The sequence below is a fragment of the Onychostoma macrolepis genome, chromosome 24, assembly GCF_012432095.1.
Source record: "Onychostoma macrolepis isolate SWU-2019 chromosome 24, ASM1243209v1, whole genome shotgun sequence".
NCBI classification, from domain to species: Eukaryota; Metazoa; Chordata; class Actinopteri; order Cypriniformes; family Cyprinidae; genus Onychostoma; species Onychostoma macrolepis.
Window position 1 is genome coordinate 9,069,658 of NC_081178.1, and position 14,806 is coordinate 9,084,463.

Below are 14,806 nucleotides of genomic sequence, written 5' to 3' on the forward strand. Positions count from 1 at the left end.
ATGTATATCAAAGGTATTGCAATGTAGTAACTTTCCCTCCTTTCAGAGCTCTTCCAGCAACACAATTTAGAAATGTTTTTCTGTGCACTTAAAATAATTGGATTCTTGGATATCTATAGATAACTTCACAGAAATCCTCATTCGAATGCAATACCACCCCTTCAGCCAGAGATCATTTTCCCCTGTGCCATTAAACTGAGTGGAAAGGTCACAGAGCAGCTCGAGGCTGACGATACCTGCAGGCTTTAACTGGGATCGACAGATGAAGCAAATAAGGCAGAACGAGAACAAATGAAGGCCACTTTGGGCAAAGCTGCAGCAACTACCGACTCTTAGTTTGCTGATCAATCTGCTTTAGCTGTAGTCATAAAATGTTGATGGATGGAGCTTCATTTTTGTGCGAACTGTTCCCTTGAAGAGTGCAATAATGAATTACTAACAACGATTTTCCTTAGAAAAGTTTGTAGAGACATTCAGGTGAAGAGAGATCATTTGAAGAGAATCAAGAACTGAAGTTACTAATGACTGAACAAGACTGATAGTTTGTTAAAACACTCTATTTCCTCTCTTTCTCCCTCTCTCAGCCTGCAGATTCGAGCAGAAAATGAAATGGGCCCCGGGCCCTTCAGTCAGACCCTGACGGTGAGGACCAGACCCCTTCCGCCGTCTCCTCCACGGCTGGAGTGTGCAGCGGTCGGACCTCAGAGTCTGAAACTACGCTGGGGTTTCAGCAGCCGAAGTCAACTCACAGACGACACGACCTACGTCCTGCAGATGGAGGACAAGAATCAGAGGTTAGCAGTGAAACTAATCAACTATCATAATCATAATCAACTAGTCGGGAGGTTGTCGGAATGACTCATTTTTTTTAAAAAGATGTTTTGTATAGTTAGGCTAATTTAGATTTAGAACTTTTTAAGGCGTCTACTAAAAAAAAAAAACTAAATGTGTAAAACATTTTAAAAAAATTATTTCCAAAAATTATTTCCAAATAAAAATTGCTTTGCATTGATATTTCCTATAAAAATGCTATACAAATAAATACTAAAAATAGTTTATATTATTTGAATAATAATGGTTAGAAAAATGTCTTTAACTCAAAGTAAATAATTTCTATTATTTTTATAATTTGTTTTATTATAAATTACATTAATTCAATGACAGCATTCAAGCTATTAGTTTTACTTTTTTATTTATTTATTAAATTATACTATTTTTTTGCACAGTATAAATGAATCTACATGATAATACAGGCCTATGGCTAATTTTTTTTGGGGGTTTGTTCATTTTCTTAAGAAGGTGATCCATAGGATCATACTTGAGGGTCCTTGGCATTAAAAAACTTAAACCCCTAATATGGACTAAATCTCTATAACCTTTTATTCCACAAAAATATAATAGTCCTTAAAATGATAGAAAAGTGCTACTTTGATGCCAGTAGCAGAGGTTATATACAGAGATGAATTTAAAAAAAGCTTTATTAACAAGAACTACATCCTTTTTTTAATGTCTATATAGTTTTTATTAAGTTTTAGTTTTAGTTTATTTTGTTACTTTAACATAAACGTTAGCTAAAATAAAATATAAAGAACTTAAACTTATTTTATTTCAGAAATTTGCCAAGGCAATCTTTCTCATATACATTTAGTTCATTTTAAGTATTATTATTATTATTAATATTATTATTGTTTTATTATTATTATTATTATTATTATTATTATTATTTTAGTTTCAGTTGGTAATAACCCTGGTTCATAATTAAAAACAATAGTCTACTTGGTAAAAGATTGGTAAAAGGACTCAAATGGTGTAAGTGTTCTTCTTGTCTTCTTGGTATATTAATTTTATTCATAGTGAAGCATCTGTGTGTGTGTGTGTGTGTGTGTGTGTGTGTGTGTGTGTGTGTGTATGCATGCACTTCCTCACTTTAATTTGTCCCTCATGCACCCGTAGAGCAGGTTCTTCTCTCTGATGTAAGCAGATCATCTGAAAAGCACATTTTGTGTTTGTGGGTCCATTAAGGTGGAGTCGACTAATGAGAAGACTCTATCTCAAAGCGCTATTGGGAATTAGATTAGGAGACTCGGGGTTATCAAGACCACCTGCCTTAATGCTTTCTCAGAGTCACTCGTCACTGACCCACCGATGGCTCATTTAGAAGCAAATGAAGGCCCTTGTTCTCCCCGGTTTTGAGCTTTCAGCCTCAGTTCCACTTCTGAAAAATTTTAACCATGTAAACGGTAAAGTCTGGACTCTTGAATGGAGTTAATGAAGGCCTGCCTCTACCTCGCATTCTTTCCTGCCTTCATGCTATTTAATAAAACGACGTGAAGGGAACAATGATCTCAAACAATCATCCACAATTATCCAATTTTTTTTTTCCTTTGCACTCAAGGCTTTAAAAAGAACTACTAGGCTGTAAATGATTGAAAAAATAATCATTAAATTATACTTACTTAATTTGTGTGCATGTTTGTAACAAGCTTTCACCATCTTGTTAGGTTTGTGGTGGTTTACCGAGGTCCGAGCCACACTTTTAAGCTGCAAAGACTGAGCGAATCAAGACGATACCGTTTCCGGATCCAGGCGGTGAGCGAAGCAGGCGAGGGGCCTTTTTCTGAGACGTACACCTTCTGCACCACCAAATCTCTGCCACAAACACTGAAAGGTACCGCATTTATTTATACTCCAACTTGTACAGGAACAAAAGTTTGGGATCGCTATGATTCCTTTTTTCTTTTTTGATATTTTTATTTAACAAGGATGCATTAATTTGATCAGAAGTAACAGTAAAGACATTTATAATGTTAAGAAGGATTTATATTTTTAATTAATTAATCAAATAATCTTAAAAGTATCGTGATGTCCACAAAAAATATTAAGCAGCAAACATGGATAATGATAAGAAATGCTTCTTGAGCAGCAAATTAGCATATTAGAATGATTTCTGAAAGATCATGAAGACTGAAGTAATGATGCTGAAAATTCAGTGTTTCCATGAACTTTTTAAAATATATTAAACTGTTAATTTATATTGTAATAATAATTCACAATAATACTGTTTTTAATGTATTTTTTTAATCAATAAATGCAAAAAATATAGTGCAAAGAAGAAAAACCTAAACTTTTTTTTTTTTTTTTTTCATCCTTTCAGCCCCAAGAGTTGTTCAGCTAGAGGGAAATGCCTGTGAGGTCACATGGGAGAGTATTCCACCAATGAGAGGAGACCGAATCAGCTATGTGCTACAGGTGCTGGGAGGCAGAGATTCTGATTATAAACAGGTAAGATCCAAACTCCCCACTAAACCTCCATTGACTTTTACTTCCTTTTGAAATCACTGTTCCCCTCAAATTGTTTCCAAGAACTTTGGCTTGTTGGAAATGTTTAAGAATATCATGTGGTATTTTTACTTTGTTTCACAGAAGAAGTACCATCTTTTTCCATGTTAGATTCACACGTGGCCACAGTCACAGCAGATGAATAGAATTCATTCTGAGCAGGAAATCGAAAACGGGCTCAAGCTATTTGCAACATTTGCTCTTCGTTCCGTTTTAACTCGTCACAATCAGCATTTGAATTAAATTGAGTGCTTCCGAACACACAGTCCCACAGGATTCATTAAATTGTGCTGTGGGGTTGGAAAGAGACACAGAAAGAGGGGGACATGTGATTATCACGATTGGGTCCATTCAGGTGTGCAATCGCTTATTGTTTTGAAATCATTTCTGGTACGCCACTTCCATGGTGCGATAAATTGAATGGAAGTTCACAAAATTTGAAATGTTGTGTGAATTTATTTATTCATCAAAATGAGAAAACGCTCCTTTCCCTATCACATCAACCATCCCTTTTTTCATGAATATCATTGGGTGACTCTCACAAAGAAACATACAAGTTATATTCCACCCCAAAATCAAAAGAAAAAACAAGAAACTATGTATTTTAAAGTATTTTTTAACTGTGCATTAAATATTAAATATGTTCTGATTGGTTGTGATTTTGTCACACAGAACAGCGGTCTGAATATTTCTTTTAATTCACCCTTACAGTCATTCATTATATCAGCCTCACTAATTCCTTGCTGGTGCTATATTAATTGAAAAACAAAAAAATCCCTGTTAATGAAGAAGTGGAGTTCCCCAGGGCTCTATATTAGCTTAATTAACAAATGTATGCAAATACCACTAGAAGGTGATTTAGAATTCACTTCCATTATTTATTCTTTTTTCTGTTATTAGTGCTTGAGTAGCAGTATTCAAGATTGTCAATATTTTCATTTCCTTTAATTGGAATTAATACAAAAACTTATACACACATAATTGGTCTGTCATGGCACTGGTGGTTGAGAGGCTTAAAACCTCTTCTGTTGCCATGGAGACATAAACTGTGGTCCTTTTGAGAGCTGCATGTGACCGGTTGAACAAAGTCGCCTCAGTATGTTTATCTTCAACAATGTTTACTGGCTATAAAAGCCCATATAAATAAGCTCTCTTTTGTTCCTGTTTTTATTTTCCATTTGCTCAGGGGTCTTGTTTTTCTGTGCATGTTCCCAAAAATGGCTTATGCTTTTGGGTCAACTGCCATTGTCATATTTACTTAGTTCTGACAGTTAAAGACAGAATCATTTGTTTTGGTTAATTTGTGAAGCACTGGTCATTACTACTGTGAATTGAGCTTTGTTTTGTATACATCTCTTCTGCATTGCACTTGTGTTTTTATGGTTAATGCAGTGTCCTGTTTCATGCAGACATCCTTGCAAAAGGCGCATGAATTCCCAGTAATTATATTTTCTTTTTATCTTCCGGATTCTTTCATTTTTCACTTCATTTTTCTTGAGCTTGAAAGAGTTTTTTTTTATATAGAGAAAACAGGTTTGTATTTCAAGCGAGTAAGAACATTTATGTAACTCTGTCATCAGCAGTGTTTTATGAACAACCGAAGTACAGCCCTACTACAGTGGCATTCTTATATTATATTACATTGATCCTGACAGTGTTGCCGCACTCCAGATGAAAGGGTTTACGGTGGCTAGTTGAGATTCTCTTTGAGGAGACTGAAGTCCTTTTATTAGTCAAGCTCTGAAGATTCATGTTTTGTAATATATGGGTCAGAGATGGAGTGCAAAAGATTGTTTGTCCTTCTTTTTCATCTTCAATGTTTTTTCCTTTGACCAGTGAACCTAAAATCTAGTAGTGTCCTGTGGTTCATTTTTTATTAAATTGTTCATTCACAGTACTGTAGTTACCTAAATCAATATATTTATAGTTTTAAAAAATATATAATTAGGGATATAATATAATTATGTATTATTTACAGAGCATTATTATTTATGTATTATTTTCTTGCTCTCTTTCTTACTCTGTCATTCCTTCCTTCCTTTTTGTAATTAATTTATTTAGAATAATTTTATTATTCACATCTATATGTTTGCATTTAATTTTAATGCATAGTTTTTATTGTATTTTATATTTATTTTTGTATAAATTATTTTTATATTCCATCTCAGTCATGCTGTTGTTATTATTATAATAATAATAATAATAATAATAATAATAATAATAATAATTACATAGTGACTGGGATTAAATATAAAAATGTATGTATACAAAATATAAATAGTTATTATTATTATTATTATTATTATTATTATTATTATTATTGTTTTTATATAAAATGCTAATATATAATAAATATACAGATATAATATATACAAACATTATTACAAATAAACCCGAATGCATACATATCATAAATAATTTAATATACTACTCCTAAGTATGTCTTCTACTACTACTACTACTACTACTACTACTAATACTACTACTGCTAATTAATTCTTTTATTTTTTATGTATTTTTGTAAAAAAAAAAAGTGTTACATTTTATATTTATATAATATTCTGTATATATTAACATTTTATTATTATATAATAATAATAATAATAATCAGAATAATAATAATTACATATTTGTATTTATTTTTGTATAAATAAATTTTATTCCATCCCAGTCCCTGTGTATAGTATACTTTTTTAATTATTATTATTATTAACAGTACATTTATAATTATCTAAAAGTACGCACAGTAAAGGAGAAACTATAACTGTCTGGGCTAATGCGTTACTTTCTGTCCTTCAGATGTATAAGGGAGATGAGACATCCTTCCAGCTCTCCGGGCTGCAGTGGAACACAGACTACCGCGTGCGAGTGTTTGCATGCAGGCGCTGCGCAGACACCCTCCAGGAGCTGTGCGGATCCTTCAGCCCATCCGCTCACTTTAACCTGCGGCGGTCTGACGCCACACTGGCTGTGGAAGCAGACGTCACCAGGGTGCCCATGGGCAACACCCTCACTGATGAACAGTTTGCCGGCCTCATGGTATTTGGGGTGGCCTCTCTCTCTGTCCTAATGGCCTTCCTGCTTCAGCTTCTGATTTAGAGCCGTTCTCGTCTGCTTCTTCTTCAATTTTTAAACTACAGCTCGCAAAACCATTAATGCAAGTGCTGTTTTTGGTCATTGACCAAAATACACCTTTTACATTTTTTTTAAATTTCATGTATTTTTTTACAGAATTTTTTTTTTTTTTACAGGTTTTTCTATAAAATGAGTTACAGCTTTAACAAATCAGTAATGATGAAATGTACTGTTTGGGCGTCTATGCCTGTTTTTTAAGTTGAAGATGCTGTGCATATTTTTATATTTAGTATTTAGGAGATTTTAACACTAAAGTAACAAGTGGCCTTCCGGATCTCAAGTTGGACTCTCAGATGAATATCTGAGGTGTTGTTGTTTTTTTTTTTGTTGTTGTTTTTTTTTTTAATGGTCAGTCCTATTTATCTTTAAATCAGTGTCTAGACAGCTAAACGGCATCAGTGCTCTCGTTCCCTTATCTGTGCCCCAGGAAAGTCTGTCTAAAAGCTTCTTTAAAGCTTTATTCGTTCTCTCCTCTTCCGTTTGTCTTTAAAAAAGGTGTCCTTGGGCTGCCTGTACAAAAAAACAAAAACAAGAAAAAGTCAAAAACATTTTTTTGTTTTTTGCTCAGTCCAATGAGAGTCAAATGACAGTTTTTGCAATCAATCAGCAGTGTACAGTGTTGTGAAGTCTGGAGTGTTTGTACCTCAGGGACTTGGGAGGGCCTTGTGAACCTGTGCCTTGAAATCCACAGATCCAAACTTTCGTGACAAATCATTTCAAATCTGCTGCTTACAGTATTTCATTAACACTTTACCCTGGTCACATTATACAGTACATGATCGTGTTTACTAGCTCAGTCAGCCCTTAACCAAAGTTAGTGAGCATTCAAGATATAACAGTTTTGTTAGATTTATTTATGCTATATTCTTGTACTTTATAATGCAAATCACAGTGCAATCTACATTTATTTATTACAAAAATCAGAACTGTCATATTCAATATTTTCATGTAGCATGTCTTTTTATAAGGGGGTTATGATAAATCTTTATTATTTTTTTCCAAATATAGAACAGCATTTTAACATCATTAACCTGTCTTATTTCAAATATAATTGTATTGTTTATATTCTGTTTTTAATTGCTTTATTTTTATTCTGATTTTTTTTTTTTTTTTTTATTGCTTTAATTCAGAAAATGTTGATATCTGATCAATTTTGTGATTTCCCACCTGCACAAACAGCAAGATTAAGTTTTTTTAATTTTAGATTTAAAAAAAAAAAAAAAAAAAATTATTTCTACTTCTTTTAATCATCTACTCTTCATGTAGTGGGCTATATATGTATTGCTGAAGTTTTTAGACAAACATTCCATTGTTTTCTGATTAAAAGAAGTTGAAATGACTTGACACTAGAAAACTTGAAGTGGAAACACTTGAAGAACACTTTTTAAGAACTCCAGACCCAGAATCTTTTTAAGTGGAAAACGGAAATACTTTTTTTTTTTTTTTTTTTTTGCATTTTTTGCATTTTAGCTGGATATCAGGTAATAAGGGCATAGACATAGATTTCCATGGTTTCATATTGTTTCATCAAAATCATTCCATATTACAATTTTTTTCAAACATAACTGTCACATTTATTGATGTAAATTATAATCGTAGACATATTTTAAAAAACTACCATATCAATTTAAATGTATAGATATTGAAAATACTACCCTTTGTATTTAAGATGATTATGTATCTGTAGTATATATGTAATATATTTATACACAATAAATTTTTAAAATTTCTGAAACAAGGTGTTTGCATTTCATTTACATCTATCTATCTGTATATCAATATATAGCCTATATATATATATATATATATATATATATATATATATATATATATATATATATATACGTATATTCCTACGTCCTGTTCTGAGTCTATTATGGGATTGTCCTTTTGTGAAAGGACAGACCCAGTTCTCTACATTTTTAAAAAAATGTACTTTCAGAAACAAATATAAGACAAGCTGTAAAGCCAATAACACAAAAACATTTTAATTTTAAAATCAAGTAATACAGCATGACATCAAAAACTTTATAGTACACTTTAACACATTCCAGAAAATGTATCACAGTGTGCGTTAAAGGCAAATAGACACAATATATCAAATATCTTTCATAAATATTAAAACATGTCTTCACTCAAATATTCTCAGTGTTTTACAAGCGTCTCAAGAAATAGTTTTACATTTTAATTAGAATGTCATTGCCAACAAGCAACATAGGCTGAATTCAAACACAAAGCTTACACAAAACTACTTTGGCAGCAGTGTTCACAAACCTGCAGTAAGTGCACTTTTTATGAATGCTACACATTTATGTAACATAATCTGATAACACAAGCTAGGTGAGAGCTTTTTATGGCATGGGATTTTATCATTCAGCACCATTGTATCTCTCCCATATAGGGTACAATGTTAGAGTGCTTACATCTACAGTGCTCTGTCATCCAGTACTTCACACAGTTTAAGGCATTTTTGGGTTAGTGTGCATATATACAGTTTGCATGAATACCAGGGTAAAGGGAATCATTACACTGCTGGTGTCTGCTGCTGATGGCAATACCTGTACGTAAACATTTTCATAAAATACAATATTTGGTGTGTGCACTAGGTATGTTGTGCCTTAAATTCCACCATCGAACAACAACAACAACAACAAAAACGCTTAATTAATTAATGTATTTTTTTATTATTATTATTTTAATACCAAAAAGTTTCAGTCAGCATTAGAATACTGTATAATTGAATAATGTAATTTTCAGGGCTCAGCAGTTGGATAAAGTTATTTTTACTGTTATATACAGGCTAAACTGAAAATAAGCACTGGCTTTTATGATATGTTTGAAATTAAAAATGATGAGGTTAATGTTGACTGTCCTTTTCGTTCTCGTGAAGATTTTTTTAGTCTGTTAAAAAGTGCACATTTATTAATCGAGGCTTTTGTCACGTGCTCCAGCTGTATTCATGCCACACCGAAAAACTCTCAGTGTTCACGATGCTCTGCACCGATCGTCCAGGAGCACGCTTCCCTCTGAACAGTTTGCACGCCGCGCTCCTGTACTTCTTTGACATGAGGTTGTAGAGGATGGGGTTGATCGCGGCGCTGAGGTAAAACAGCACGAATGAGACCAGGTTGCAGTATTCGCTGATTTGGGAGATGAGAGGAGAATTGGCCTCGGATGACTTGGAGAAGAGATAACGACCCACGTGGAACGGCAGCCAGCAGAGAACAAACGCTAGAACCACCACAGCTGATAGATAAAGAGAGAGAAAGAGAGTTCATGCCTGTAATGTTTTAAAAAGGATTACAATTTTTATTATATATTTTAGAAGTACATTTAATACGAAATTCGTTTAGAAAAATAAATTGTTAGCTATTTAGTGGCAGACATTATGACAATGAAGTGAATCAGAATCAGTAACCGATCTGACTGAAGTGTTTCTGATTCACTAACAACAACCGACTCATATGATTCAATCGTTCGGGAATTACATTACGCTTGTCGCTGTATGGTTTTGATTCAGTCAAAAGAACCGCCTGACTGACTCGTTCGGGAAACTGGTCACTTAATAACCGAAAGATGCTACTCGCTGTATGTGTTCTTTAAAATAATTCGATTCTAGTTTATTTAAAAAAATACATGTATAATTTTATTCGTTGCATGTTCTTGATTCCCACTAATAGCCTGGGCAATGGTCCATAAAGTTATTAAGCTATTATAAAGCTATTACGTAGAATATCCAAAAGGCATTATTTATGCATAGTAGAACGTATTTTATTTGAATTTTAAACCGTCAAAAATAATGAAGAAATTAAGACAGTCCCAGCTATTTCTGACTGGATGAGCCGAGTTTGAAACGTTGAAGTTGCTGCGTTCCTTAGCAACTGTAAACAGCCAACGGCTAATTGAACGAAATGTTCATTCTGATTAGTGTCCATAATATATGTAAATTTTAATGTACATTTCTAACAATAATTTATTATATATATATAAAGTTGTCTTACTAAAAATCACTGCAAAATCACTTTATTTTGCACATGGAATTTAATTAGCAGGTGTGTCCTGTAATGAATGTTTAATAAATAATTAAATTATTCAATAATATACAAATGTTTATTAAACGATTGTACGATTTTCCGTAGGCTGCCCGCTGTAAAGTTGATCTATTAAACGATTCTGAAATATACAAATATTATTTGTCAGACTTTTCAGGGCATCGTTGAGCTCACCCAGCATTTTGACCGTTTGTTTATTGTTCTTTTCCCGACTAGAAATGGGTCCGACGGGATTCTCCTTTCTTCTCCACAGTCTTCTGCCTATGAGGCTGTACAACACAGTCAAACAGAGGACCGGGAGGAAGAAGAACACGCTGGAGACCCAGACCATCATAGTAAGCAGTCCGGAGCGGATGGCGTACTCGGTGGCTTTACACTCATTGGTCTCCCAGGGGTTGGTGCCGTTCTCGTGCTCGACCCCAACCAGAATGAATATGGGTCCGGCGCTGCACAGAGCCACAGTCCAGAGGAGTAAAATCACCCCTTTTACCCGACCCCGCGTGACGATGACTTTTGCCCTGAAGGGAAAACAGATGGCGAAGTATCTCTCCACGCTGAGCGCGGTGATGTTGAGGATGGTGGAGTACGTGCAGCTTTCGCTCACAAACTGAAAGAGTTTGCACAGCTCGTCGCCGAAGTTCCACGGTCGGTACCGCCAGACCCGGTACAGGTCGAGGGGCATGCAGAGGAAAATCAGCAGGTCTGAGAGTGCCATGCTGCAGAGGTAAAGGTTGGTGGTGGTTCGCATGTCTTTGTATTTGGTGACCACCAGGATGGTCAACAGGTTCCCAGCAATTCCGACGAGGAACAGGAAAGAGCACGTCACTGTGATGCCAGTCAGGATAGGGACTGGGAAGAGATGGACCGGATACTCAAAGTCATCAGCAGTTGCATTACTATCCATAATGTCCTCAGCGCATAAAGTTTTGCTGAACGCGCAGCTGGACACGTTTGTCCAATTAGTCATTGTGAGGAGATTTTAGAGGGTTTGCATGGGCTTAATGGCACCTCATGATTTCCACCCAGCTGTTGTTTCCATGCACATCTTACAGGTGTTCAATGCACAGTATGAGAAGTGCACGCGAGTAACCTGTCAGAGCTGCGCGCAAGGGGGTACACGATCCACTCCACGCATGCGCACTGGATGCCCGGACTAAATGTACTGTTAAATGCAGATTTAGTGCAAGCTGTCTTTTCGTTTGCGAAGCATTTTGTGGTCTTGCAACTTTTCTTAGCGTTAAGAGCATTTCTAACAAATGAGAAACAAATAACGCTCTTAGAGCGACTGAAAGTTGATTTACAAGGTGAAGGGCATTTTTGTTCGTTTTATGCCATCTGGTGGTGTGATCAGCCATCACCATTTTATACAAACGAATATGTAGCCGAAATAATATGTCCTCGTGCTTTGCTTGAATAAATAGTGAGCTGCTGCTGTCCAGGGTGCTGAAAGCAGTTTGACGGCTGTTGTTTGTTTGACCATATTTTGTTTTGTTTTGGATTTTTTTAAGTAAAATTGCTGGATTTTAAACTTTTAGCTGTTTTATCACTCTAAAAATATGCTTCTTTAAAAGTTCTTTACACGTTGTAACAGTTCTATTAAAAACCGTATCATCCTTGTGTTCTTGTTAATTTAACAGAACATGTAAGTTTGACCTGCTCTGTTCTAGGATACTTTTCTCCTCTTCTTCACTAAGTAACAGAGATATTACATTTATGATCCATATTGTTAGATGTTTTTAAATTATTACTTGGGTTTATTCGTAAACATGCTCAATCACCAAAAAAACATTAAAGCTATCCTCTGACTATTTATTACATTTACCATTTTTAGTAATTTTGGCCTTCATAACTGTTTTTACATAAACAAATAGAAGAGGCACACTGTAACTCTAAACTCATTTGTGTATTTCAGATGCTTTCATACCCAACAACATCATGTTCAATGTGAGTTATCATTTATGATGTATTTAGCTAATAACTGTTATTAGAACATTATTTTTGCTACAATTTCACATCAACAAAAAATAAAAGTACCTAAATGACATTTTTTTTAATGTAAAACCGTATATAATATAAAATATATAATGCATAACAATAATATTAATAATAGTGCTATAAATATTAATTAATAAATACAATTAATAATAATAAATATACTAATATTAATGACAATAAACTATTATTTAAAAGGTAATTTATAACAGCATAAGGTCCTATATAGCACTTTGAAAAGAATGGTTTTTAATGGAATCTTATAAAAAAATCAATTTAGCACCAAAAAGCTTTTCTTACAAGCCAAAGAACTGTTTGGCACTGTTTAGAACCATTTTTCTTAGGAGTGTGAGACAGATTTTACAAAGGCTTTATTTTACTATTTTTTAAGAAGTCTGCTTTTCAAAAGTGTCTGTTTTAGATATAGGCATTTTTGAAAAATAAATCTGAAACCATATTTTTTTTAATCATAAAATATATTAGGGTAAATGTATTACATGTCTTCTGTAATTGTTTAAGTGGATACGGATTTTGACCACACGATGGCAGCATTGTCACTTAGAAGACATCAGTTTTGGCATCTGCATCTATCACAAATTGCTAGCACAAACTATGTCAAAATAGTTGAAAACAAATTTTTTTTTAGAACCTTAAGATTTAATAAAGTAATTAATTAATTCTACCAATTTAGAGAACAACGTTGTGTTTCAATGTGAATAAATACTCCATTTTAAAGCCCCTTTCCTGCTTTTCCAGTATATTGGGTTTCAACGTGAGGATTGTAAGAACAGACCTGAAGTTGCATCCGGTTTGGTGTATAGATAATATTTACGCTTCATTTGCGCACGCGCACACACACACACACACACAATTTTAAAATACTTGAAACATGATTTAACCATTATCATCCTTAAAGCCAGACACTAAAAGAAAGAAAGACCTCTAAAGAATGTCCATACTCTGTATATGTCTGGACAAGAAGCCAGTGATGCAATTTGTGGTTTAAAAAAAAAAAAAGAGAGAGAGATTAGTTGAGATAAAGAGATAAATGTCGAAACCGTGTGAAATGAAACCCATCATTTAAAAGCATTATCAGAAAATCTTAAAACGAGTGCAGAGGTGAACCTCTAACTTCTGTGAAGTAAATTAACTGATTTGTTTATTGATGGTAACACAAATATTTGGACCAAAACCTAATTATCTACGGAGCAAATCTTATTTGTTATCAGGGCGTGTATGGGAACGCAGGGTGGGCAGGCAGCTCACAGGGCTTTGAGAAACAGCCGGTGGTTTCCGCTGCTGCTGCAGTCAGTCTGGAGATTAGAGTTTGGGTCTGTCGCAGGCTGATTCTGTAGTCTCAACAGCATTGATTTCACGCTTGTGCTCGGTATTTGGACTGACAAATGTAACTGAGGAATAGTTGATGATAAGCTAGTAGAGTGCATGATTCAGATGCTGCAACAGAGGAGAAGCGCGCGACTTGACGCACGCATACACTACACAAGCACGCGCATTACTTCGCTCTTCTAAATAAGGATGTTTTTAAACCCATATCAAGATAATTAGTCACTACCGATTAACCCTAACCAAAACCCTAAGCCTATGCCTAAAATTGAAAACATTTATGAGTGTTTAGCTGTGGTGATTCTTTAAAGTTGTAACATATTCATTATGTATGATTGAACGTATTTTTCAGACAAAAATTGACTAGTTTGTTTGGTTCTTCTAAAAGGGTTGTGGCTAGAACGTAGACACCTAACGTTACCCCAATCCTAAACCTACCCCTTACAATAATGCAAAAACAGTAATTATCGTTGTACAGTGTGTCAAAAATACTCTATATTGGTGTGCGCATGCCCAGTAGCTTTAGCTGTATCCTTCTAGCCTTAACCTTTTAAAAACCGTTCTGTAGCGTCGTAAATGTATTTTGCAGATTGACAGAATTCCAGCTCAACAGCTTCAGTCATCACGGGGTTTTTCCATTTTCCACTGACAAATACTGAGAGAAACCCACTTCCAGCGACGCTAACGAGCGAGCCACGCAAAGACGGGTAAAATCCCACAAACTCTAAGAACGGAAAGTCCTCCCAGAACACTTCTGGTCACATAAATCGCCATGAACAAAAACAATATACATTTATCAACACTTTTGGATGGCTTCTTGACTAATCTAATTTAAATTTGGGGACCTTTACATCCCATAAACTATTGAATAAACATGTACTTTTTATTTCCTTAATATATTTCAAAACCAGATTAAAAACAAATATACGCTTGTAAACATTCTA

At 34.4% G+C, this 14,806-nt stretch overlaps 2 protein-coding genes across 2 annotated transcripts in view; one reads left to right on the forward strand and one right to left on the reverse strand.

The window, feature by feature from the left end:
• The window catches only part of fndc3bb (fibronectin type III domain containing 3Bb), a 63,725-nt gene extending 55,778 nt beyond the window's left edge, over positions 1 to 7,947 (forward strand). Inside the window, exons 23-26 of the mRNA XM_058765369.1 lie at positions 585 to 794; positions 2,502 to 2,668; positions 3,155 to 3,282; positions 6,139 to 7,947. Coding sequence (XP_058621352.1) covers positions 585 to 794; positions 2,502 to 2,668; positions 3,155 to 3,282; positions 6,139 to 6,438 — 805 coding nt within the window. The 3' untranslated portion in view covers positions 6,439 to 7,947. The remainder of the gene's footprint in view (positions 1 to 584; positions 795 to 2,501; positions 2,669 to 3,154; positions 3,283 to 6,138) is intronic.
• Positions 7,948 to 8,564: 617 nt separating this feature from the next.
• ghsrb (growth hormone secretagogue receptor b) lies at positions 8,565 to 12,127 on the reverse strand. Its single transcript, XM_058765492.1, has 2 exons — positions 10,701 to 12,127; positions 8,565 to 9,720 (listed from the first exon to the last, which is right to left on the reverse strand). The coding sequence occupies exons 1-2, from the start codon at positions 11,491 to 11,493 to the stop codon at positions 9,413 to 9,415; spliced, it is 1,101 nt and encodes a 366-aa protein (XP_058621475.1). The 5' UTR covers positions 11,494 to 12,127; the 3' UTR covers positions 8,565 to 9,412.
• Between the last annotated feature and the right edge of the window lie 2,679 nt (positions 12,128 to 14,806).

Coding starts and splice junctions, on each gene's coding strand:
- ghsrb (XM_058765492.1), bottom strand. CDS start 11,493: ATGACTAATTGGACAAACGTGTCCAGCTGCGCGTTCAGCAAAACTTTA. Junction 9,721..10,700: donor ACAAACGGTCAAAATGCTGG/GTGAGCTCAACG, acceptor TTTATCTATCAG/CTGTGGTGGTTCTAGCGTTT.